This window comes from Protobothrops mucrosquamatus, unplaced genomic scaffold (genome assembly GCF_001527695.2).
Source record: "Protobothrops mucrosquamatus isolate PMUCROS unplaced genomic scaffold, P.Mucros_1.0 scaffold327, whole genome shotgun sequence".
NCBI lineage: Eukaryota > Metazoa > Chordata > Lepidosauria > Squamata > Viperidae > Protobothrops > Protobothrops mucrosquamatus.
In genome coordinates, this window is record NW_015386666.1 from 452,191 (window position 1) to 479,464 (window position 27,274).

The following is a 27,274-nucleotide window of genomic DNA, read 5'->3' on the forward strand; positions in this document are numbered from 1 at the left end:
ACTCTTTCTTGAATAGGTTTTCTTATTGTCTAGTGCTGAGAGGCATAGGGGCAGAACAAGAAATCAGTGATATAATTTTGACAAGACCAGAATTTTTGTCTGCTTCCATTCCATTTACCCCTGGAACTTTATTTTCCTTTGATTCTGGTAGACAGATAGCAGGAAAGCGCTCTGGAAGGGCCCTAGGGATGCTGTGGAAGCAATAGGATGTGATGCCTCTGAAGGAATCTACTGGGAGACTAGTGGGCCTCCATGTGTTGACAACTGTAAGAAAAGCCTGCTAGACTAGATGGGCCAGAGTCCAATCCACCAAGGCATTGCTTATGTTTTTAAGATACAGACTGGATATTATAGATAATCCTCAGTTTGCAATTTCTCCACCCTGGCAGAGTGCTCTTAGCGATAATCATAATTTGTTTCCCTTTAATTTCTCAGTCCCTTTGCTTGGAACACAATTTTCAAAACAGAAAAGTAGGTCTTTTCAAGGTGACTCATTGCTAGCCCATACTAACCACATATTTGACAATTCGGCACAGTGTATTTTCACAGCTTCACTGTGAAATTCAGACTGGTAAAACTGCTAGAGTGTGAACAAGAACTAAATAATTAACAATAGAGTAAGGTGATAGGAATGAAATTACTGAGTAAAGACAACATATATTTGGAGTAGGCTTGGAAAGGTAAAACAGGAAACATGCCCCAGATAACAGGAACTCCAAAAGAACAAGGGATTTGTTAGTGCTGGGACATAAAAAAGGAGGCTGTGTAAGATAAGAAAAACAGGTGAAATCTGAGAAAGATGGTTTAAGAATTGAAAATACCTTTGTCTATCTCCTAATGCATACAAGGTTATTTCCTATAACCTTACAAAGGATGACTATTGTTACTTAGGACACTAATATTAAAAAGGGTAATTACAATTAGTCTAACAGTCTTCTAGAATGTCTTCTAGATTTTATAGATATATATTGTAGTGATGCCAACAGTTTGGATGATGAACATTCAGATCCAACATTGGAACAATCAAGAAAAACAATGTAAAGCAATAAATAGTTTCGCCCTTCCCTAGATTTTCATTTTGTTGTAAAATATGCCTAATAAAAAAAAATTATATATGGGGTATAAATTAATCTTTCTTTCCTCCATAATTTCTGCAAGATAAAACACACTGACTTCTCCACCCCTGCCCTTCGATTACTCTGGCGATAGCTTATGACTATAATAGTCCTTTGAGGGATGGTAATTGGGACTGGAATTTCCATCACTGAATGATGCAGTTGTAAAGTGCAGTGTCATGTGCCACATCACTTAGTGATGTCAATCCAGGCAACCCCTCTTGCCATCGTTAACCAAATTCTACCAGTTGTCAGCTGAGGACCCATCCCAATCCAAGCCATTTTAGGCTTGCTCCCTCCAGACTCCGAGCCTTGGTAAGATAAGGAACAGCCTTCAGTTTCTCCCACTGGCTTATCTTGAGAAGAAGTCTTGAGAGGAAACTGCCATGCACAATCTTGGAAAGAAAGCCTCATGAAAGGCAGGCCAGGAATGCTTGATCGGCAACAGGAGCAAGAAAACAGCATAGGGCAGCTAGGCCCAAAATGGGTCGAGATAGGCAGGTGGGGCGAAGTGAAGTGCCCCTGCGGTTGGTTGTAAGTGCAGGGGAAATTTTGATCATGTGACCACAGTGCACTGCACTGACTGTATTTCCATGTGTTCACCATCACCATAGCTGCAAACGGTCACTGAACAAATGGTTGTAAGTTGAGGACTGCTAATTGTAATTCCTCAAATATTAGGTCTGTACATAATTCTGGATCCAAATCCTAGTTTAATAATATGCCCAATGTGAGCTATTTTGCTATCTGTGTAAATAAAGTAACAAATTGGGTTGCAGTACTTAAAGTAGTTTTGTAAACCTTGGTCAATAACTAAATGCTAGCAAAGAATACAGGTTTCTGGCTATTGTCCTGAGATAGCTTATAAATCTTACCTTAGTGGCAAATTTATTATATGTTTTGATATTTGATGTTGTGTACAGAATCCTGATAAGCATTTTCAATTGTATTGACTTCATGAACATCTGGCATAAAATGACTATATAACAGAAGCCCAATTTTACAATAAATAATATATCATATATTTTATTATAGGAAAAACCATTGAGCAAATCTTTGCAACATGGAGAAGATCCACAGTTTGATCAAGTAAGTTATATCTCCTTTTACTGTCTACACTGTAGTTCCATAGTTACTATATGACTAAAGCAGAGAGTTACAACTTGATTAATCTTCCCTAACTGCTTTGAGGCTGTTGATATCTTCAATTTATTTTAGTTTTTGTCATTAAGAAAGTATATACTGTACTATCATTCGTTGTAGGGTAGAAAATATCAGTGCAAGACTAAACCTACAATATATTATTGTACTTTCTGCCCCCCCCCAATTGCAGAGCCAATTCATCAAGACATTAAAAATTGGCAACTTTTGCTGAAAATACATAACCTTAAATATTCACTTTAAGCCTTTCTCAAGGCTGAATAACATTTTGTTTCCACTCATATAAATCTCTTTGCAGCTCTGAAAAACTTCAAAATGTCCTTACTGTATATTGCTTAATAATACAACCCATTTCTTTCTGACACCTGATACCAATTCTAAAGCATGGTGATGGAAAAGTTGTGGTTTGGAGCTGTTTTGCTGCATCAGGAACTGGGCACCTAACTTTCATAGAAGCTACTATGAATTATTCATTGTGCCAGAAGGTGCTTGAGGATAACATGAGACCATCTGTCAGAAAATTGAAGCTCAACCAAAAGTAGACCTTATAACATGACAATAACACTAAACATTCCAGCTTATCTATGAAGGGATCTCTGAAAAAAATGAACTTGAGGGTTCTGGAATAGCCAAGTCAAAACTCAGATTTAAACCCATCAAGATGGTGTGGTATGCACTTGAATGCTCCTTCAACATCAATAGCTGAAAATGTTCTCCATGGGGGAGTGAGAAAAAAATTCTTCAAAGTTGATGTCAGAGAGTAATAAACACTTACAGGTAGTCCTTGACATATGACCATTCGTTTAGGACTATTCAAAGTAACGATGGTGCTGAAAAAACTGAATTATGACCATTGTAGCAGCCCTACAGTCATGTAATTCCATGTGGGACCTTCCCAGTCAGCTTCTGACAGGCAAAGTCAGTGGGGAAGCCACTGTCAGGAAAGGTCACAAGTCATGGTCATGTGATGTCTCACTTAAAGACCAAGGTGATTTGGTTAGCAACTGTGGCAACAAAGGTAATAAATCAAGTGAGGCCACATTATGCCTCACTTAATGAGTGCAGCACTTAATGATGAATTTCTTCATCCAATTGTGGTTGTAAGTTGAGGACTACGTGTATAAGTCACTCCTGTTTGAGATTGTTTCTACTGAAGGTGGAATACCAGATATTAGTCAGTAACTTATACTTATTCTTTCCACAGAAGGAAATGGCATGTCTCCTAATTTTTTGTTGAGTAAATGTCTGCAAAGATAAATGTTTATAGGTTGTTTTGTTTAATTACATTACTTTATATTTTATATACTGTTTGAATGTAAATAAAATACTAATATGTCCACATATATTTAAAAAGAAAGGAAAACTTTACAAGTGGTGTGCTTACTTTTTCATGAATGTATTTGTTTTAATGTTTTTATCATGATTTTATATGCAGTGGAAAAAATTACAACATAGTTTATAAATACAAGAAAATGATGAAATAAAAGTTCTTCTGAAATATAATAATAATAATAATAATAATAACAACAACAACAACAATAAAGTTGGAAGGGACCTTGGAGGTCATCTAGTCCAACCCCCTGCTCAGGCAGGAACCATTTCAGACAAATGGCTGTCCAGTCTCTTCTTAAAAACTTCCAGTGTTGGAGCATTCACCACTTCTGGAGGCAGGTTGTTCCACTGGGTAATTGTTCTGTCCGGAAGTTTCTCCTTAGTTCTAGGTTGCTTCTTTCCTTGATTAGTTTCCATCAATTGCTTCTTGTCCTGCCTTCAGGCGCCTTGGAAAATAGCTTGACTCCCTCTTCTTTGTGGCAGCCCTTGAGATATTGGAACACTGCTATCATGTCCCCCCTCGTCCTTCTCTTCATTAAACTAGACATACCCAATTCCAGCAGCCTTTCCTTATATGCTTTAGCCTCCAGTCCCCTAATCATCTTTGTTGCTTTTCTCTGTACTCTTTCTAGAGTCTCAACATCTTTTTTACATTGTGGTGACCAAAACTGGATGCAGTATTCCAAGTGTGGCCTTACCAAGGCATTGTAAAGTGGTATTGTAAAGTGGTATATAAAAAAGCTACCTGAGCTATTCTTTGATTTGGCCTCTGTGACTGAGGTTTTTCAATGGTGCTGAGTTTAAAATTGATTTCATAAATGTTATGGACTTCTATTATTTATTTTTGGTTTCTTCCTCCTTTTCTCTCTCTATCTCTATAAAGATGCACACTTTTATTCCAGATGTTGGTTAAAAGCAATTTTATATTCAAATCTTATTCAACTTGTTTAAGGAAGTTAATTCATTATTATTTTTATAACAATCTTAGCAACAGTTCAGTGACTATCAAAGTTTTCCTGTCTCATTAAAATGTAAGACAGCTGTTGCTGGCAAAGTTGTACCAGTAAAGAAACAATTGTGCTGTGCAGTGGATATTTCTTTTGGGGGCAAGCATGCCACAGTGACAGAAGCAGCAGGGTCATGCCATGGTGGTTTGAGCCCTACAGGTTTGTGCATGAAGTCTGTGGTCACATACTGTGGACAAAGTTTGCAGTGTGCCTACAAAAGGAGCAAGATCTTGCAGTTGCCTAAGGCCTGTGCTTGCCATTTCTAGCTTGGTTCTTAGGCATGTGCAAACCATTTGGAGGAGTGCTTCGCAAAGTGTTGAGTTACTACATCCTGTTGCAAGCTCAACGGATAAAGGATGCACCATATTGTCTGAGTACTTTTAAAATTATTGCGAAGATGGAGCAATTAGAAGCAATGTGGTGCCCTTTGTTTTGAGAAATGGTTCAGAGGTGTACTTCCATCACTGTGTGAAGAAGGTCTCCCAATAATAATAATAATAATGATGGTGGTGATGATGATGATGATGATGATGATGATGATGATGATGATGATAATAATAATAATAATAATAATAATAATAATAATAATAATAATAATAATAATAATAATGTTGGAAGGGACCTTGGAGGTCATCTAGTCCAGTGTTGGAGCATTCACAGCTTCTGGAGGCAGGTTGTTCCACTGATTAATTGTTCTAACTGTCAGGAAATTTCTCCTTAGTTCTAGGTTGCTTCTCCCTTTGGTTAGTTTCCATCCATTGCTTCTTGTCTTGCCTTCAGGTGCTTTGGATAATAGCTTGACTCCTCTTCTTTGTGGCAACTCCTGAGATATTGGAACACTGCTATCATGTCACCCCTTGTCCTTCTCTTCATTAAACTAGACATACCAATTCCAGCAACTGTTCCTTATGTTTTAGCCTCCAGTCCCCTAATCATCTTTGTTGCTCTTCTCTGTACTCTTTCTAGAGTCTCAACATCTTTTTTACATTGTGGTGACCAAAACTGGATGCAGTATTCCAAGTGTGGCCTTACCAAGGCATTGTAAAGTGATATTAACACTTCACATGGATCTTGATTCTATCCCTCTATTAATGGAGCCTAGCACTGTGTTGTCTTTTTTGGCAGCTGCAGCACACTGCTGGCTCACATTTAAGTGATTGTCCACTAGGACTCTGAGATCCCTCTCACAGTTACTACTATTGAGCAAGGTACCACCTATACTATACCTGTGCAAATGAATTGCCTATCCCTACTAATAATAAAATTAATAAAGATATATAGTAATTTATATTCTGATTTGATAGATCAATAACTTTTTTATTATTACTTACGTCAGAGCAAAAATACTTTAGGTGACTTATTTTTCAAATTCTTTCAAAATAATTATGAAAAGTATATTTGTATAGACTGTTTTCAATGCCCTGCTAGCAGGGCGTTTGCTTGTATAGGGTGGGTATCTCAAGCTGCATGCTCTGTAGTTCATTCAGGTTGGAAGAACATGATCATCTTGTATAACAAGGACCCATTTGTACATCTGCACACTCCCTTTCAGTAGTAACACAGAGCTAGAATTCTTCTCATACTGGCTGTGATTCCAATAAATGGAGGGGTTGAGTAACCAGCATGCTGACATAGACGTTCCTCCCTTCCTGTATTCTAAGAGTTGGTCTCTGTAAATTCCACCCTTCCTTCCTGCCTTATAAGACCAATGACCAAAAAAATTAAAAAGCCAAGGAGACACTGTGGTAATATTCTAAAGTACATACAGCCTATATGTATTTAGTTTACATTACATTGGGCAGCACTGTTCAATAAATTAGGCATTAATAGGTGAAGCTGCATACCTGCAAGTTATACATACTATGCTTAATAAACCAAGCTGAGACCCATGCAGCTGCTTATTCAAATCAATAATATATTTATAACAATTATCTTACTAATAGACCATTGGGACTACATACCCAGTGATGAAAATAGGAGAATATTGATGAAAAATCATGTGGCAAAAGTTAATTTGTTTATATATCAGACTTCATAACTGCCCATCTCCCTTGTAGAAGGGCTCTATGGGTTATCACCATAATCATCAGGTGAAAATCTATATCCATTCAGAATTTTATTGAAAGTACAGCCAACAGTCAGCTGATATTGTAGATCTGCCAATTAAGAAAAGCAGGAACAAATGAGAGAGAGGTGAGGCATTCAGAGAAAGAAATGGTCATTCTTCACTTATCAAGAAAAATCTCAGTACTTGCAAAATTCCATTACCAAGGATCAGCAAATGCACAGGAAATGGAAAGAAATTTGTAATGTGAGGTTGGGATAAGGTTTAAGAAAAAGAAAGGGGACTACAATTACTATTTCAGTTTCATTAAAGCTTTAGATATAGCTTAAGATTGAAGGACATGCCATTTTATTTTCTGTCTTCCAAAGGGCATTGATTGTGGCAATCTTCATTTTTGTTTCAGCTTGTTCATTCGACACTGACTTGTTTGTACAGCTGAAAAAAACTCTATTGATTAAAATTGTGAGAGCAGCTATTGCCAAATTCAGATGCAATAAAAACCCAAGATGGAATCCCAATATTTTGTTTCCTTCATTGATTTACCTTCATTTGAAGAAAAATTTAAATACATTTTTCCTATTATGGGAGAATTAACTATTGGGCATATTTTGATTAGGAAAAATTGCACGAGGAAACATCCAGCACTGCATTTATCATCCATTTGAAGGGAAAAGGGGATAGAAGAAAACAAATTCCAGGAAATTCATTTCAATAAGACATTGGTTAAGGTGTGGAAGTAGGAATCAGGAAATCCATATTCAAATTTTATGTCAGTTTATTAGCTAACTTTCCTTCCCTTAGATGTCCTTCAGGAAGATTCCATACCTGGAGAGAGAATGTCCCTGGGACTCTGGAAACAACAGGACATATGCTTCTCAGTGCTTCTTTCTACTACAGAAACATTCATTCTAGCCTCACTCACCATTATTTCATAAATACCCAGAGTACACAGGATAATTTTATAGTTCCCCGCTGCTTGCAGATACCAATCCTGCAACAACATATAATGTTGCCAGATACTTAAAATCTGTCAGAAGATAACCTGCGCCATAAACCAGTTTTCATGAGCACTTTGTTTGCGATTCTAGAGTGTTCTGTATTGTGATAGATTTATCTTGCCATGTTCCTCTATGTTGATCTACTCTTCCTATTCTTCCTCTTAGATTCTTTTTAGATTTTTAAAATTTTTTAGTTTTATATTTAACATTGATATCTAATTTTTTGATGTTTTTTTTATTCTGATGCTTTTTTAATTTTTTTTGTACCCTCCCCTCATTATGCTACCCTCCTCTTTATTTTTGACCATAAAAAAGATTTGGTTTTATTACTGGTTAACTAAGCTTCTTGCTTTCTCTCAACTATACCTACTTTAAAATTTATTTCACCATGGAAATGAAATATATCTACTTTGAGCTCCTGGAAGAAAGGAGAATATGTACTAAATAAATAATATAAATGAATATAGTCTAAATTAAATTAAGGCAACATGTTTATTATGTATTTATTTATTCTAATATTCTGTGTTTATTGGACATACTGTATGACCAAATATTTTTTAATGGCTGGCTTTAGACCACTAGTTGCTGTAAGTGAAATTTGCAAGTGGGAATATTTAATTATATGGTCTGATTTGACCTTTTATATTTGATTTGAACTTTCCAGATTTGTTAATATAATTCAGTTGTTAAAAGTTTGTACATTCTTCTAGAGACTATAGTTCTGTTTAAAAAAGCATTTCAGTATCAGATTTGTAAAGCAAATCTTTACAACTGAATTTTATCACAACTTCATGTATATCATTTTGTTCATTTATTTCATAAAGTCATCCAACATTTGATGTGCTAGTATGAACAATTAACCCATCTCCAGTTCAATTAGTTAAAAAAGGGAATACCAGAGTCAGTTGTGTGAATACTTCATTAAATAATCAGGGCTGATTTGGGGCAGTCATGCCTTATATAAATCTTAAACTTTAGCTCTCACCATACAGATTTTAAAGGCATGCCTTGTCCCAGTCAAAACAAAATATTAATAAAACCAGCCAGTTTGGTCTAGTGGTTAGGTCTAGTGGCACCAGGCTAGAAAGCTGGAAACTCTGAGTTTAATTTCTGCTTTAGCCACCCATCTCAAAGAGAATTGATTAAAGATTACAGTATATTTTTAGTAGACTGTACCTAAATATGTTTTTATTTTTATGCATTTTCCTATAGGTAATTAGTTCAATGAGCTCTCTTTCAGAATATTGTCTACCTTCTATCCTGCGCACTTTGTTTGATTGGTATAAAAGACAAAATGGCATTGAAGATGAATCTCATGAATACAGACCAAGAACAAGCACAAAATCCAAAAGGTATGCACCTGGAAAACGTTTTGATTGTTTGTGGCTTTTTTGTAAAAAAAACAAAACCCTGCTTCTATATAGAATTTAGCTTTAAAGGATTTGCTTCAGACAATATTTGTGGGTGTGTTAAAAGATTTGCTTCAGACAATAGTTTGAGAGCTTTCATTCTGCAATCCTGTCAAAACATAATAAAGAATTGGAATTCTTTGCAATTATGTGGAATTCTCTTTACTCCTGTTGAATTTAAATTCCTGTTGAATTCTCTTCACTCCTGTTGAGAATAGACAGAGAATAGACAGAGCCAATCAATGCTTCCTTAGAAGGGTGCAAAAAAGAGTGTAGAAGTTGGAAATCAGCGGCCTGCACTCTGAGGCTCTTCCTAGTCAAAGAAATAAGCTATAGAAGGAAATGTGAATCCAACCATAGATACTACAGGCTAAACCATTATGGTATGTTTGGCACCATTAGAACTGCTTGTTTCAGAGATATTATCTGAATCCTGGGCTATGGTAGCCTGTTAGTGAAATGCGTCCTTACATAAATGCAATTGTCACTGCATTTTATCTACTGGTAAATATTAATGTCGGTGTTTTATGTCAATTGTCTTACTGGTTGTATTTTTATATGAGATGTATAGAAATAGTGAGGGTTTAAAAATAGTTTAATGAGGAAATAAATTTGACTGAACAGAAACTAAATCTCTTAAATTGGGGAATGATATAGGAAATGAAAGGAGTAAATACTGTATTGAAACAGCCTTAAAAGCTTGTCAGATGAATTTTTGACCTCCTTACCCTAAAATAGACTAATTAAAAACTGTTTAATTTTATATTTCGTTGTGTATGACAAGATAACTTTAGTTATGTTTTCTCATTTTTAAAGTGATGAGCAGCAACGAGACTATTTAATGGAAAGAAGAGATCTTGCTATTGATTTTATTTTTTCTTTAGTATTAATAGAAGTATTGAAACAGGTATGTCATTTTGAAATTTTTATTATTTAATTTTAATGGCATATGTTTGTCACTCTTTCTTCTAGGGATAGGTATGTAAGCCTTTCAAATAAAGAAAGAATGTATATAAACGGCTATGGGTTTCCACATAAACTGCAAAACATTAATTTTGAAGGTTTATTACTTTGTAAATAGCATCTTAAGAGTCTGGGATTCACACAATTTAGTTACAAATCGTGTGTGTGTATCGACTAGAAGAATGTGAAATAATGTTCTCTGATGTACTCAGCAGAGAATGAAAGCAGGTTACTGTTTAGGCGTGTCCTTTCGTTCTGTTCTTCCACTTTTCTTCATCTCTTTATCTGCTAGATTAGGCTTCATTTTCTAAAGGAGGTTGAGTCATAGAAAGACATTTCTGTTTTTCCTGTATAAGTAATGGGAAGAACAAATTATATCTTAATTCTAAATACATTTTCTAGAAGGAAAGCTTCATAATTTTAGTAAAATGTACTTTTAAATGTGGAAGAGCAATAGGTAAAACAAATTAATTAAATTACTTCTATTTGGTGGTTTACAGTTGCTATGTTTCCTATTTCACATTTATAAGCGCTTGGACAATAATTTTGAAAACTCAACATAGTGCATGTGTGTCAGAATTAAGGAGTATTATCTTTTGGAGGAGAAAGCAGAAACATATAGTGGTTGGCTATACTTGCCATTAGTCATCCTTAGGTATGAATTTTTTTAACTGGTTGTTCATTTGTTTTTCAGATTCAGCTTCATCCTGTAATTGATGGTTTGGTACATGATGTTATTAATTTGGCTTTCAAGCACTTTAAATACAAAGAAGGGTAAGACTTGTTCCTTCTTTTCTATGAAATCTCACAGATTTAGACTACACTGACATCAATAGTTACTTAGGTTTAGTAGTTAACCCCTGGCAGTATAGAACATGACCTTGTTATGAGGTAGGAATGTGGGAGTCTAAATTTTGGGAGTAAGGACCTCCTTTTAGAAGTCACTTTCTTAATCAGTAACTGTTCTACCTTCCTTTAGGGAAGTTTGATATTAGGGCTTAAGAGCCCCTTCATAAATTTACTATTTGTGTAAGTCCCAGATAAATAGACAATTCCTATTTAATTCTATAATGCAGGCATACCATTTCCCCTACTTCCAGTTAATCAGTCTTTATTATAGGGAAGTCTTACTCTTTTGCTAGTATAGTGGTGAATCTTAACAAGATTTGTCTAGCAAATCAAATATTTCATGTCTGTTACTGACTCTATATCTTTCTTATATCCTGTGCTGGTACATGACCATAATAAAGATTGATTTTATTCATATGACTTGTGTAAAATTAGATTTTTATGCAGTTATTACTCTTCATATACTAAGCCAGGTTTCAACACTATGGAGATAATGCTCTTTATATACTAAGCCAGGTTCACACATACAGCTAAGCCAAAAGCCACTACATTTGGGTACTCAATTACACAAAATCAAAACCCAGTATATGGAAACTGAGCTTAAGTGTGTGTATGTGTGTCCATTCAGAAATGATAGGAATACCTAAAAAATATTGGTCATATGAAGCTAAACCTACTGTGTAATGTATTTATGAATGTTTTAACATTCTGTATTTTCTTAACTTTTAATAGGTACCTAGGTCCCAACACTGGAAATATGCACATTGTTGCAGATCTCTATGCTGAGGTAATAGGGGTACTAGCACAAGCAAAGTAAGTATATTTAAATAATCAAAATATTAGATACCTTTCACTCAGAAAGCCAGATTGTTCAGTTAGAAGATTTCTGTATGTATGTTTGTGTGTGTATATGCATGAGTACATGCTCATTTTCAACCTTTGTAGGAATAGATCCTTTCCCTTCACAAATGCTTTGTTTTATCAAACTAGGTTTTGATATAGAGAATTATCTGATCTCAGAAAGTAGTTTCTGAGTAGTTAGATAATTCTAAAAGTTACAATCTTCTTCCATTGATATTATCTTTGGAAGTTCAAGCGCAGGAATTAAGTACAGTGTTTCCTCAGAATAATCTTCCAGGAATGCCAGAATCAGAATTGATTTGAAGTCACTTCCAGGTTTCTTAAATGTCCTTAATAATGCACATGCTATCTTATGAATTGGAGGCTGATCTAACCAGAGAGATGAACTAATTCTTTGGAAGGTTTCCCTCCCCACCATTCCTACTTTTTCTTTTTCTTCTTTCCATTTTTTTCCTTTTTTCCCCCCCAGGATAATTGAAATGGAAGCTGAAAAGAGAAGTATGTTGTGACAACACTGTTTACTTACTAATTGTCCTTGATTAAATAAGTCTATATGGTTTTTTGAAAATATTAATGATCTAATCCTTAATTTAATAATTACTATAATTAATGATATTTTAATGCTATAGGTAATTTGCCACCCTGTTTTCCCCCTAAGATATTGGTAGTGAGAATTACTATACACAACCTATGTTCTAATATTACCTCTTTTTCATTACAAAGCTACATTTTGAAAAGGAAAACTTTATATTTGGGTTTCATAGCCATGGGAGATTTAGAACTTGTTACATTGCATTGTGTACATTTGATTTAGGATGTAACATTGGGAGACTTCATTTTCTATGTGTATGATGGTGACTTTTCCACTTGCCATAACATATTTCATAGGTTTTGTAGGAGTTGTAGAGGAAAAACTCTTGGGTATTACAAAATTTCACTGTGTGTAATTGGTTTTATTTATTTAAATTTAGAAGCTATCTGACTCCAAGGCCATTCTGGGTGGCTCACAATTTAAAACAAGTGTATAAAATATAACTCATAGTAAAAAATATAAATATTGCTGTCAAATATCTACTTTGAAATAAGCATCACCATAATTTATTTTCGTTTTGCTTGTTTTTAGATTTCCAGCTGTGAAGAAGAAATTTATGGCAGAATTAAAAGAGCTGCGACATAAGGAACAGAATCCTTACATGGTTCAAAGCATTATCAGTCTAATCATGGGGATGAAATTCTTCCGTATTAAAATGTACCCTGTAGAAGATTTTGAAGCTTCCCTTCAGTTCATGCAGGTAGCAAAGTTCCATATCAGGAGAAAGCTGTCCTTTTTTTATACAAAGAAACCTCAGTGCTTCATAATGCTTATTTAGTAACTAATTTCAGGAACATGTGATTTTTATTTCACAGGGCGGATAGTAATAAAAACTGGAGAATAAGATATGCCTGTCATATCATAATGATTGAAAAACTATTTTTATTTGATTACTCATAATATTAGCTTATATTTTTGTATTTGGCAAATTATTATTCCCTGTTATTTTGTTGTACTTAATTTGGAGTAAGATCCTTGAATACAGTGGGAGCTCCTTTGATTAAACATGCATAAATTTGCACTGCCTTTTAAATAAAACTGTCAAGTAAGATGAAGGCAAAATGTTGCATATTTAAAGTAGTAGCTTTGTCAAAAATACAAATATTCTTGTTTATTTATGAAACTTTCTTTTCTATTTTTGTTTATTCCAGGAATGTGCACATTATTTTATTGAAGTTAAAGACAAAGATATCAAACATGCATTAGCAGGCTTGTTTGTTGAAATTCTTGTCCCAGTAGCTGCTGTAAGTTCTTGTTTGATTACTAACCCATCACCAAAGTCCCTGGTTAGTACACAAAGGATCCAACAGCTAGTAATAAAATACATACAACTTTACAACTATAGTCTGATGTTAAAGTAGAATTAAAGTAACATTTTACCAAAGCTAAATTAATAACAAAAGTTAAAAACAAACTATTTCAATTGTAAGCTAATTGAAAGATTTGTGTTTTAAAGTCATCTTAAGGACCAACATGAACAGCAGTTCTTGTATTGCACGGGAATTGCGACTTGAGGCTTCCACAGAGAAAGTTTGACCCCAAATAGCAAATAGGCCAACCAGCTTCCACTGAAAATGGGCTTCTGGTAATTTATGTTAATAAATGATAGGAATCTTGCAATAAGAAGTATTCTGTCAGTGTCCTGGGCCCAAGCTGTTTAGAACTTTAAAGGTAGTAAATTACATGATTCACTGTATCCAGAAACAAATAAACAACCTGTGTTAAAACTTCAAAATTAGTGCAGTGTGCTCTGTCCCAGCAGCAATGTTTTGTACCAATGGAAATTTCTGAATAAAACACAAGGGTAGCCAAAGAAAGGATCCAAAACAGAAATGAAGTATATCTACAATTGTGTTAGATTATTATTATTTAAGATATGATGAAGGTAAGAGATGTCCGCTGATCCTCTTACTGAGGTTGATAGTTTTTGGTTACAGATTTCACTTCAGGGTTCAGGGCAAAATTCAGATCAAGAACTCCCAAGCATGCTGTGTTTATTCTTTCTATCCCATCTTGGACAGATAGATCTATCAGAGTTGCTAAAATTATGATCCCCCACAGTGCCTTCCCTTGATTCTATTTAAGTTTGTTTTCCCTTGTTCAGCTGGTGACTCTTTGTAGGCAGCATTCTCTTCTATGAGTATCCAAGCTGTACATATTAGAAAATCTGAAGTAAAACTTAATTTTATCTTTATCTCTCTCTCCAGGCTGTTAAAAATGAAGTGAATGTTCCCTGTCTGAGGAATTTTGTTGAAAGCCTCTATGATACAACACTCGAATTATCTTCACGAAAGAAGCATTCACTGGTTAGTAATGTTGAGGTTAATATCTTTTATGAAAAGTGTTTTTAGGCAGTATTTTTTTCTTGAAATGCTTTCTGAAATGTTTCCAAAATTATATCTCTGTTTCTCATTAGATTCATTATAATTTGTTGGAAGGTCATTTTTAATGTGTCTCTCTGTCAATATATGCATGAACTGTTTTTATGTACAATATTTCAGTCATATTTAGTCATTGTGGATTTCTGGCTATTAAAAAAAGCACACCATTATTTCACGTCTACATGAGATATGTCCGGTGATTATCATAAGGCTAGGAAGAATGAGTGTGTTACTAAACAGTGCAAAGTAAGGAAGTTTTGTTAAGAAATAATCGATATCTTTAATAAATAAGCCAATATGACTTCTTCTAAAACAATAATTTTCTTTCTTGTCTCTAAGTATACTTTGTATGAACTTAATAGCAGCATAGACATTTCATTTTGAAAAGATACAGCAGAGATGAAAATATGATGCACCGGATCTTTGCATTTCCTTCTTTCATTCAATTATATTATTTTTGTGGGTTAATTATTCTCAAGCCTTGGGTTTCTAAAAACACTTTCAATATCCTGAGTACAGGACCTGGTTAGGGATGGAGAGAAGCTTCTGCATTCTTTAATGGCTCAATAAATATTGGGCGGCGATGGTAAATCTTAGCATTGTTCCAATTTTATTTACATTGATAAGATTAACTCTTCAATTTGCTAAATAGTTGTTAAAATGTATCAATGGTACATTTTGCAAATGTGAATATAGTATGAGTTTTGGTCAGTGTAAGAAAATAATTATGCTGAATGTGAAGAAAGTAATCACTTTTAAGTCTAACTGAGGTCATTTGGAAAGATTTAGACACATGTTTAACTCTTGAAATAAGATGTGGTTCTCTAACTAGATCATGTCCATTGGCTAGATCAATTGAAAGTGAATGGGACTTTAAGAAAATCAAAGGTGTTTTGTAATATTTCAAATTACAGTTTAAGTTGAAGGAAATAGATTTAATCTTACAATTTACGTCAGAATCAGAAGAATACAAGATAATAATTATAAGCACCATAGAGCATCAATCTTCCAGTGATTTCCAGGCAAAGCAGAAATGTTTTATACTAAATTATTATTATGAGACACTAACCAAGGCATAACAAAGATAATTGCCCTCTGTTATTGGGTGGTAGTGAAGACACGACATCAACTGATCTCAACTAATTTTATTTTTGTTCTGTAATTTATATTTTAAACTTTTTTTCTGATCAATGATTGTAATAACATATTTTATTTTATTTTGATAATAATGATGGAAGACTGTGATTTAAATAGCTCTTTTAATACTGAGAGTGTTAAAATCTTACTGAATGTAGTGGACATTCTCCAGAGTACATATAAATCATACTTTGCTTTTCTAGCTTTTAAGCAAAACAAAAAGGGGAAAGGAAAAAAAAACCATTAAACAAAGTGCAAGGTAGAACATTTGGAAGCGGACAAAAAGTTGGACAAAAAACTACCCAAATAAGCATTTTGGATCATTTAGCTTTCCCCTTTGCACTTGACCTGCGAATTGTGAAATCTTTTATTTTTTATTACAATATTTTAATTGAAAAGGAAACTTTAAGAATATTTTTAACTGAAAATAATATAGTTGAAGTGTTGTAGGAAAGTTAGAAATTTATGTGACCTTATAAGGGACAAGCCATTTTGCTAAGCTTTTTCCAGTAATAGAGCCAAATAAAATACAGTTCTAAGAAAAAACATTTATTTAGTGGATCATTATTATATAAAATAGGGTGAAAAAAATACCAGTTATTTGAAGAAGAACTCATACTGCTTTTTTTGTCACTACCATGAATGTATTTGTTAATCTAATAGCTTCATGACAGCAGATTCTTAACATTCAACAAATCTAACTGGTACAATAATTTACAGTTTACTACAATTTGTCCTTGGAATGTTACATTATTCTGCACTCTGTTGCTGCATAATGTTGGGCTGCATTTCAAGTGTTCTGGATAGCGCTAGATAGAAGTATTTTATTATTTAATTGTAACATATTCCTACATTCATATGGAATGATCACAAAAAATCATAATAATTAAGCTTTTAAAAATTGTAAGAGTTAATTTTTTAAAAAAAAAAACATTCTGTGTTTATATTGGCTGATGCACTTAATATAAGTCAGAAGGGAGATGGAGCTCTGAAGTTTAGTATGGATCTAATGCTCTAATATTTACTGTGGATCTGTTAATAAATTATATTTCCCCTTTGTTGTCATTCAAATAATCTTGTATTTCTTTTGTCTCTTATTTAGGCTTTGTATCCTCTTGTAACATGCCTGCTTTGTGTCAGTCAAAAACAGTTCTTTCTAAATAGATGGCATATTTTTCTCAACAACTGCCTGTCCAATCTCAAAGTTAGTATATCATTTTTTTGTTTGCTCTGTAGTTAGCTCTGGGTATATGTGTCATGAATCTGCCAATACTACATGTGCAATCTTGGATTCTTAATTTAGAGGTTTCCTTGCAAATCATACATGGTTGCCCATATCTCTACTAATTATAAAGGGCATGTAGCATACTGATTCAGTCAGGATGCATTTATATGAAATAGAACCTCTGCATTAATTAAGTACCTTTAAACTTAGAGTGCATTAAAATGGAACTAGTACTTATAAGTACATATGTAAATATAAGGAGATGATTACTCTTTTTAAAATTATGAAGTCCACATCTTACATTTAACACGATGATGATGAAGAAGAATTGATTATAGCTGCCCTCTCCAGTAGAGTCTGGACTGCTTACAAATACAAAACAATAAAAAGAGTTTAAAACATATAACCCTTTAGGCCAGGCATGTCAAACTGTGACGTCACATGAGGTGCACCTGGAGGCTCCAGCTAGTTCAGAATGCGGCCGCACGGGGGATTTTGGAGGCCTCTAGATACTCCCATGTAACACCTCTCCTGCGTGAGCTGCACTGGCTGCCTGTGGCCTTCCGGGTGCGCTTCAAGGTGTTAGTAACAACCTTTAAAGCGCTCCGTGGCAATGGACCTAGGTATTTGCAAGACCGCCTCCTACCAAATACCTCCCTTCGACCAGTCCGCTCCCACAGAGAGGGCCTCCTTAGAGTGCCATCGGCCAGTCAATGCCGGCTGGCGACCCCCAGGGGGAGAGCCTTCCCTGTGGCAGCTCCTGCCCTCTGGAATGACCTACCCACCGACCTACGTACAACTGCGGACCTGCGCCTTTTTCGCCGAGTCCTGAAAACCCATCTATTTCGTGCGGCCGGCCTGGCGTAGTCTTAATTAGGTTTTAGTATAGTTTTTTATATGGGATATTTTAGAGCAGGCCTTTATTTATTTAATCTGATTTTAGAATAGATATTTATTGTGATTTTTATTATCGCCTGTTCACTGCCCTGAGTCCCGTAAGGGAGATAGGGCGGTATACAAATCTAAATAAACATAAACATAAACAAACATCGCGCAATGTATTGGGACTTTTTCCCCATTGCCGGCAATGGGGTGGGCGCGGTTTTGGTGTGACGCATCCAGCCCGTGGGCCGACAGTTTGACATGCCTGCTTTAGGCAGTCCACACTAAAGATATAGTTATTAAAAAGAAAATATAATTATTTTCTTTAACATCTACTTAACATAGTTGTGAAAAATACTTAACATAATTGTTAAAAATAAAGAGATGACAATCTTTGTACTTTGAAAGGTAAAAAACACAAGTGGGACCTACAAACGATGTTGCAATGTAAATGTTCTTGTGTCTTCTTCCTCTCAGCTAGGAATATGTTATTTGAATAAACTTCATTTGATTGTCTCTCCAATCAATGCTGAGTTTTGCATAGTCCTAAACATATCCCCAGATTAGTCTTCTTTAAATAAAGATTTTCTTCTAGTTTTACGAAAACTTGCCTGCCGATACTATCTCTTCTTTTTCAGAATCACTATTTTAGCTCTAAAACCACTACTAGTATATTTGAAAACAGAAAAGGTCATATAAGGTGACTGGTGAGTTTTTAACTCACTCTTCCTTTTATGTCATAAATATTTATATGCTGTTTGGATGGCTAAGCTTTCCAGCTTTATTAACTGAAATACGGCTTTTAATGATAAATAGACTTATGATTGGTGAGAACCAAAATTTAACAGCCAGGTTTATTATCTTTTTATGCTTAGCTAGATAAAATACCATTGCTTAAAAACTGTCAGTTGCTTTAAATAATAACTTTTTCCTATTTTGAAACCTTGCTACCAATTCTTTTGTGCCCTATTGCATAAATACTATCTGAATTATATTTAAAAAACTATTTACTGAAAAGTTGACTCATTTTGCTTAGATTCAGTCTGAGCATTTCTGTGGTATTTCTACAAAGGATGGTTGGTTACAAAGCTATATAGTTGCATTTTTAATTAGCAAAATGTACAGGAGACAATCAAGCAACCTAACAGATCCTTAGCAGAACTTCTATGGTGTCATAGAATATGTATTGAATCACAGAGTTAAAGAACTGTTTAAGCCTCAGTTCCAATTCCTGCTCAATGCAGGAATCCAAATGAAAGCATCCCCAACAGATGGTTTTATATCATCTGCTTAAATACATCCAGTGAAGGAGAACCCAGATTCAGGATAACTGGTTGAACATAACTGCAATGAAACCTTCTCTGAAATGGAATCCATATTCTCTCCTGCATCCATGAATGAGCATTCTAGAGCATCCATGAAAGAGTAAGAACACGTTTTGACCTTGTATTTCAGCCAGTATTTTACTAGTATATTACTTCTCCAACTTCTCTTCTGAAAATTAAACATGCTCAGTTCCTTCATCTTTCATCATACAACTTTGTTCGTTGTTGCCCTTCTCCAAACCTTTTCCAGTTTCTCCTTTTTCAAGTAAGTTATCTGGGCTCACTTAGGGTGAAGTCTGATTAATCCATCTATCATAGTTGCATATAATAGTATCATAATATGATAGGAAAAGGATACAGATCTTAATATACTGCAATATATGATTCTCTTATGCATTTTACTAAATCATATGGTTCACTGAAATGCAATTATCTGAGTTCATACAATACATTAGGCTATAAAACTTGGTTTACAAATAACAATTGCTAGGTTCATAGATCATACACTAAAACAAAATCAAACACATTTCATTATGATTTAGCAAGTTTAATAAACCCAGCCTGTGTAATTTTCAAGCTCAAGTTATTTTTTGTTGGCTTATTGACAGTACACTGTCTCATATTTCATGACCATTGAGACCTGCATTTTGTAATGTGCACCATCTAGTTAATGTTATAAAACTGTATATAAAAATATTGTAAAACAAATATATAAAAGCTGACAGATTGAATAAATTACTTTGCAAAAGGTAGGTCCCATTTTCTTTGTTAAAAGCATTTCAATTAAATATGCAGTAAATAATAGAGTTTCTTTTACCTGTCATTTTAAAGTGATGTTTTGAATGTTAACATTGACCTTTATGTAAAAGTCATATACCAGTTATATGCTTGAGATATGAATATTCACATCTTGCCATGGTTTTTTTTTTTTAAAAAAAAAAATCTGTCTTAAAGTCAATTTGCTCATCTGGCTTTTCACTCCAGATGAAAATGTTGTGTTTGTGTAGCAGATTGTTTGGCTTCTGTCACACTTTAGAGTTACAATAGATGCTAGAATTTGATGACAAAACAAAGCTGAAGACATAGCTATCCATTCAAAACTTAAAAGTCATCACCAATAAGAATATTTCTGATTCCAAAGGCTGAGAAGTCTTCTGCACTGTTAAGACATGTTCACCTTACCTATTGCTACAGTGAAAAAAAGTGTTCTTTCTCAAACTGTTGAATTCAAGCACATATTTCAAGCTAGAAACATCATAATTTTAAATATTTTAAATGCTTGTCCTCTTTTTCACTCTCTTACAGAGACAGATCTCCATGCATTACTTTTATCAAATCTAATTGATATGAAAGTCGCACATTTGTTTATTTTTTATGTTGTATTGCTATCTTTCCCTCTGTGTAGGGGAATGATAATAGCATTATTTTACTTATCATCCAAATTTTAGCAGTTCTCCAAGTTTACCATTTATAGGGTGCAGCCTTATAATTTGTCAGCATTCATAATATTACTTTTTTTCATTATGTTTCTCCTTGTACTCAAACATTTACAGCATTAGCTTCAGTTTAGTTTTCAAGATTTTATTCATATTATATAATAGATATTATAATAATATATACATATACATACATACATACATACATACATACATACATACATAATAATCCCTTCATTCTGTACCATGCATTTTGATGCTTTAATTCATTAGCTTCACCTTTTCTTTCCTGCATGTATCTTCCTCATCTGCACTCCATAAAATTACTTCATTCAGATCTGTTACATACTTCTCATTTTCTCAATTCCACAAAAATGCGGCATGCTGTATCTAATTCTACCTCTGTAATATCATTACTTAGCTCATATTGTTCATGCCATGAGAACATAGCCTAAATACTTTGCCTCTCCTATCATACTTGGCATAAAGTCTGCTATGTATTTTTTTCCCTTTTCTTGCAGCAAACAAGGCGATAATCCATATTTTGTAGATTTGTCAGTCTTAATAGTTGTCATATATCCATTACAAATAAAATGCCCTTTTTCAGGTTCCATGAATAAAAATGTAGGTTTCTTAAGATTTAGCAGCCATGTGAAATATAAACCAAGATTACAGTATATTCATGTTGTTGTTGTTTTTTAGAACAAAGATCCAAAAATGGCTCGAGTTGCACTGGAATCTCTCTACAGACTGTTGTGGGTTTATATGATTAGAATTAAATGTGAAAGTAATACAACTACCCAAAGGTATAGTTATATATTCATACTTAATTTCAATGTAATTTTTTTCATATAGTGAGCAAATCACTAAAGCTACCTTCAGAGTAATCCAGGGGTATAATTAGTGCCATATAATGCAAAGGAAGAGATAAAATATCTGAGTTACATTTTGATATATATCCTCGGCATATTTGTAGGTTATAATTTGATAAATATACATTTACATTATGGAATTATCCTTTCATTTAACCACATTTGCTGTGCCGTCAGTATTACAGTATATTCCTGACACAGGGAGTCTCTTTTTGTCTCAATTTTAACAAATCTTAGAATGCACTAGGCAGAATGACATGCTGTCTTTTAATCTGGAACAAAAAAAATTGTCCATTATTAGTATTTTTCCTGTAGGATTTTTCTAAACTATCTCTGAAAGTTTGATTAAGGTAGCATAAAGCTATATTGCAAGAAATGAACTTGTCACAATGTTTTTTTTTAATTTTACAGTCGGCTTATAACAATCATCACAACCCTTTTTCCAAAAGGTTCCCGAGGTGTGGTACCACGAGACATGCCTCTGAACATTTTTGTGAAAATTATACAGTTTATTGCACAGGTTTGAAAAACTTTTATTTTTTTAAGCAATAGAACGTTTTATTGATAAGTTTTACATTGTGTTTCCTCTACTTTTCATGTCTGAGTTTTGCCTCTTTAGTCATAACATGCTAAAATAGTCAGTTTCAGCTTTCAGTTGGAAGTATTATAGAATATTCTCACACTGAAAACTACACTAAATTCTGGTAATGGATTGAATACGTCTCAATTATGCCATCTCATATCTGTCAGGATGAAATATTTAAGTTCTACATGGGATACAGTTATGTCTTCTTTTTCTGCTTTGCAATTTCCTAGATAAACAGTAATCTCCATTGTTTATGTAGAAAGTCTTGTTATAAATGAGGTTTTGTTAAAATAAGTTGGAATTCTATGATGATTTAGAACTCTGATCATTCACTCAGATTTACACTAGAGATGCAACAAATGTTATTATATTTTCATGTGCAATATGTATTTTGCTACAGGAACGTTTGGATTTTGCAATGAAAGAAATCATTTTTGATTTTCTTTATGTTGGAAAGCCAGCAAAAGCATTTAGTCTAAATCCAGAGGTAAGGTATCATTATTAATATATTTTTTCAGATTTAAAAAAGTATAATATGTCTTTAAGAGAAAAGCAAAGAAAGTGGGTCAGTGTTATCTAGTGCTCTTTGTTCTGGCATAAGGGATCAACTTTCATCTGTATCATTCATCAGGTCCTTAATTGCGCTTTCACATTACCTAAGCACATGTTTTTACAGTGCTCTACATACATGGAACAATTCCATTTAATTTGTAGAAATTTATTTATGAAATTTATATGGCTCCCCATCATAAACAGATAATTTTAGATGGCTAAAACACATACCAATAAAAACAATTAGAATACAATTAAAAGTGGATATAATAAATAACAAAATACAAAAACTGTGGAATTTCACACATTATTCTTAATTACATACTTGCCTATGTGTGTTTGATATCTCCTCAACCCTAATACCTAAGGGAGCAGCCAGGTTTTTGCAATCTTCCAGAAAACAAACAGGATTGGGGCTGTCCATGAGAGACTGTTCCATAGTTGTGTTGAGAAAAGTAAGGAAGATAGAAAAAAAACTTGGGAAAAAGCAACACTTTGGCCTATTTGCTAATTGTAGCATATTTTTAAATATTATACAAATATTCTATATCTATTATATTTCTACTTTCTTGATTAGCTAGTTGGAAACCTAAAATTACTGACTTGACACCCCACAATTTCACAAAACATTTTCCATGTTACTGTACTCTTATCAGTACTCTTTAACCACTGGAATCTAAATTCATGTACGGAACATGTTCTTTGGAAAGTTCTGGAGATACTGCATTGATCTCCAGCTATTTTCAGTGTAATCTCTTCAGGTCAGGTGAAAGTAAAGAATGCATCAGTGCTAACCACATAATTGTTATTTTGCTTTCATCATCCATCCATCAAATTTGCAGAGAATGAATATTGGTCTGAGAGCTTTCTTGGTTATTGCGGATAGTTTGCAGCAAAAAGATGGGGAACCTCCAATGCCTGTTACTGGAGCCGTACTGCCTTCAGGAAACACGCTACGAGTGAAGAAAATTTACTTGAGCAAAACTCTCACAGAGGAGGAAGCTAAAATGATAGGCAAGTATCAGACATGTCTTCTGCGTGTTCACAAATGTGTATGACAACTTGACCCAAATTTCACCCACATTGCTAGCCCTGAGAGTTCATTTCACTGTTGAACTGAGTATATCCAAATGCTTCTTTTGGAGAATGCAGCTTGAGGGAAGTTGAATCACAGTTTGGTTGCCTGGGGACAATTTCTAGTTGCCAGTAGCAACTAAAAATTATGCAAATGTTGTATAACCCATTTATTATGGTGTACTGTTTATTTTTTTGTATTAATTTTTTCCAGAATTTAACTCTGGCAGAATAGGACTAGTAATTATTAATCTATATAATCAAAATAGAAATCACACGGAATAACTGTTAATAATGTGATATTCACATGATTAATATTAAGTTATAACTACTGGAAAAAACAAAGCAGTGTTATAAAAGAAAGATTTCTCAATGGACATTTGTTAGACTAGTTGTAATGTCAATCCTTTGCTTGTATATGTCTTGAATGTAAATACAAGAAAAGGATAGTTGTAAATCCATTATCTTATTAGAGCATGCTGATAAAAATTAGAGTTTTAGGGATATGGCATTATTAAAGAGATGATCCTGGATCAGCACATGTTTGATTCAATACTGCTGCTAAAAAATGTTTCCCTATTTAGAGTTGATTGAACAATCAGTTGAGACAACTAGTCCTAAAAGCCCTCAAAAGACCTATGCTGATTCATATAATACAAAGCAAAGCAATGTTTCTCTAAAAATCTTATATGATTCTATTCTGAGTTTTATTAAAAAAAATACTTATAGGAGGTTAATAACTGTTTGTTCTAAATTTAAACATCTGCCACTATGTCACGATGTGTTTAGCTTATAAGTTAATGGTATTGATTCTATCCTAAATGCCTTAGTTTGTTAATCAATTGTTAATTATAACACCTAAAATGTACATGTTCACATTTTTTTCTGAAATTTTAGATTTACCTTTTTAGGGATCTTCCATTGTATATTTTTCTAGGCATGTCAATGTATTATTCTCAAGTAAGAAAAGCTGTAGACAACATACTGCGACATCTTGATAAAGAAGTTGGGCGATGCATGATGCTCACAAATATACAAATGTTAAACAAAGAACCTGAAGATATGATCACGTAAGTCTTGAACTGGATTTATAATAGCTAATTCTTTTAAAAAAAGCAAATCCTTATCTATAAAGGGAGACCTCTGGGTGTTGAAGTCCACACATCTTCAAGTTGCCAAGTTTGAGAAACACTGATGTAGACAATAAATTCCAGAATTGTGATTAATCATAGCCTTTCTTTCAATCCTTTAAAAACAATATGGAGTTAGCATCTCCTTTGTAATCCCACAAAATTACTTTTTTTCATCATAGCTCTTATTTTGCACAAGATCTTCCCAAGTTAGACCTTAGCAATAGAAAAGTACCACAATGCTTATGCTGTGTAAGGCTGTATTGATTTATAAATAATTAGCTCAATTTTGGGGAGAAGGCTTAATAAGATAAATGTATATCATTTTGCTATTACTTATATATTTGTTTCTTCTGTCTGGTATTAAAAATGATTAATAAATTTCATATTCTTTTCAGAGGTGAAAGAAAACCAAAAATTGATCTTTTCAGGACTTGTGTTGCTGCTATTCCACGACTCCTTCCTGATGGAATGTCTAAATTAGAGCTGATTGACTTGCTATCAAGGTAAAGTGTGTACATATTAAATAATTTTTAGAGGGGAAAATGTCATTGCTGATCAAACTATAATAGGATTCTGTAGCATCTTGGAAGAAGCATTGGAACACGTTTTCCTGAGAAAAGATGCAGCTGCGCTAAGGGATTATGAACAGTGAGCAATCAGCTTAGGCTTCTGTGTGAAAATAACAAAACACACAATCTTCCAATTTTTTTTTAATTCATTCTTACTGATTAACCTACAGTCAGTAGGGCCTGTAGTGACCCTACAAGGGTAACAATAATTGGTTTAAACCCGAGATTTTAATATTACTCAATGTACATGACTTGTGATAGCCAAGCAAAATTACTGCTAAATTTAACATATAGAATTGAACCCATCAAACAGATTTCAAACATCTACCCATATAAATCTCCCAGTTTAAAGTTCAGATCACCCTCTTATCTATCTGTGTCACCATTCCCTGATTTTCTTGTTTGCTTTGAGCTTGGAAAGTAATAATTGCAAATAATATCAAGAATCTAGCAGGCTCCAGGATTGATGGTGGGCTGCATTTGCCTTAGTTTTGAAGGTTAGCTGAAATGCATACCTATTTATTGCTATTATTGTATATGTTTTGAATAACTTCAGTGTGTTGGTTTTTTAAAACATTGTTAAATTAAGATGTTTGCTTAAGAATAAACTGCGTTTCTGTTGAACATTTTGATGTTGACTTCCTACTATCCTTTTTTGTACCTCAAAAATTAGCATTTCAATAGAGATTTTATAGTGCTAGTCACAGTTAAATATTAAACACCCTATGTATAGTATCTGCACCTTTTGAAATTCCTAAAGGAATTTGTACATATACAGCACTCAGAATGACATAATGGGTGTCATGATGCGAGTGCCACCCTCTGTGTTCTTGCATGTGACTCAGGTACAAAAGTGGATATCAGTATGTATGTGTCATAATTTGCCATCCCCTTTGTATATAAACAGCTGAAGAAAAATCTAAGGCATGTGTCAAATGTCAAATCAGTTACTCCAGTTCATTCCAAATTCTCATTGTGATATCACATTACACAGCTACAGGACAAGAAACAAACACTATTCTTTCTTTTAAATATTCTTGCTGGAATAAACTTGAACTATGAACCAGATAACAAATACTGCCATTATTGTTTATATACAAACTATCAACCATTGCTATTCAGAGTTTCTCTTCCTAACTCATTTTGTATCAACCTCATTTAGTTTATTTGAGTAAAATAAAGCTAGTATGCAAATTCAGTTTTTTTATTAGTCTTCTTCCAGTATCTGCCTTCACATGCATCTTGCTTCCTTTTTCTAGAATTGGGAAGCTCTGGTTTGTTTCTATTTCATAAGAGTCAAATGTCCTGCAGTTGTATCTCTGCATTCAGACACTCTTGGTATATGATATTATAAAAAGAGTACTAGTTGGTAGAGTCAGCATCCAATTTCATTTCAATTAAATTAAATTACCAAAAGAATTGTGAATGCTATGATAAATAAACCACATATTGTGTGTATATATATATATATATATATATATATATATATATATATATATATATATATATATTTTATATATATATATATATATATATATATATATATATATATATATATATATATATATATATATATATATATATATATATATATATATATTTCTAATAACACTAAAACTAAAACAGTGACTCCTGGGTGTGATCATCTTTCCAAAACCAAACTGTGAACACCAGGAGTATATCAAACTATACAAAGTTTAATAACATAAAACATAAAACAAAACTACACCAAGCTTTCGTCGGACTCCTC

The 27,274-nt window shown here is 33.6% G+C and overlaps 1 protein-coding gene across 1 annotated transcript in view; it reads left to right on the plus strand.

Annotated features, from left to right (window-relative positions):
- FRY (FRY microtubule binding protein) overlaps positions 1-27,274 on the plus strand; it is a 147,575-nt gene that overhangs the window by 29,982 nt on the left and 90,319 nt on the right. The window contains exons 3-17 of the mRNA XM_015815247.1: positions 2,151-2,204; positions 8,891-9,030; positions 9,904-9,994; positions 10,745-10,824; positions 11,632-11,712; positions 12,884-13,052; positions 13,504-13,596; positions 14,560-14,658; positions 16,973-17,074; positions 21,441-21,544; positions 22,022-22,130; positions 22,597-22,683; positions 23,591-23,762; positions 24,760-24,892; positions 25,351-25,458. Coding sequence (XP_015670733.1) covers positions 2,151-2,204; positions 8,891-9,030; positions 9,904-9,994; positions 10,745-10,824; positions 11,632-11,712; positions 12,884-13,052; positions 13,504-13,596; positions 14,560-14,658; positions 16,973-17,074; positions 21,441-21,544; positions 22,022-22,130; positions 22,597-22,683; positions 23,591-23,762; positions 24,760-24,892; positions 25,351-25,458 — 1,622 coding nt within the window. The remainder of the gene's footprint in view (positions 1-2,150; positions 2,205-8,890; positions 9,031-9,903; positions 9,995-10,744; positions 10,825-11,631; positions 11,713-12,883; positions 13,053-13,503; positions 13,597-14,559; positions 14,659-16,972; positions 17,075-21,440; positions 21,545-22,021; positions 22,131-22,596; positions 22,684-23,590; positions 23,763-24,759; positions 24,893-25,350; positions 25,459-27,274) is intronic.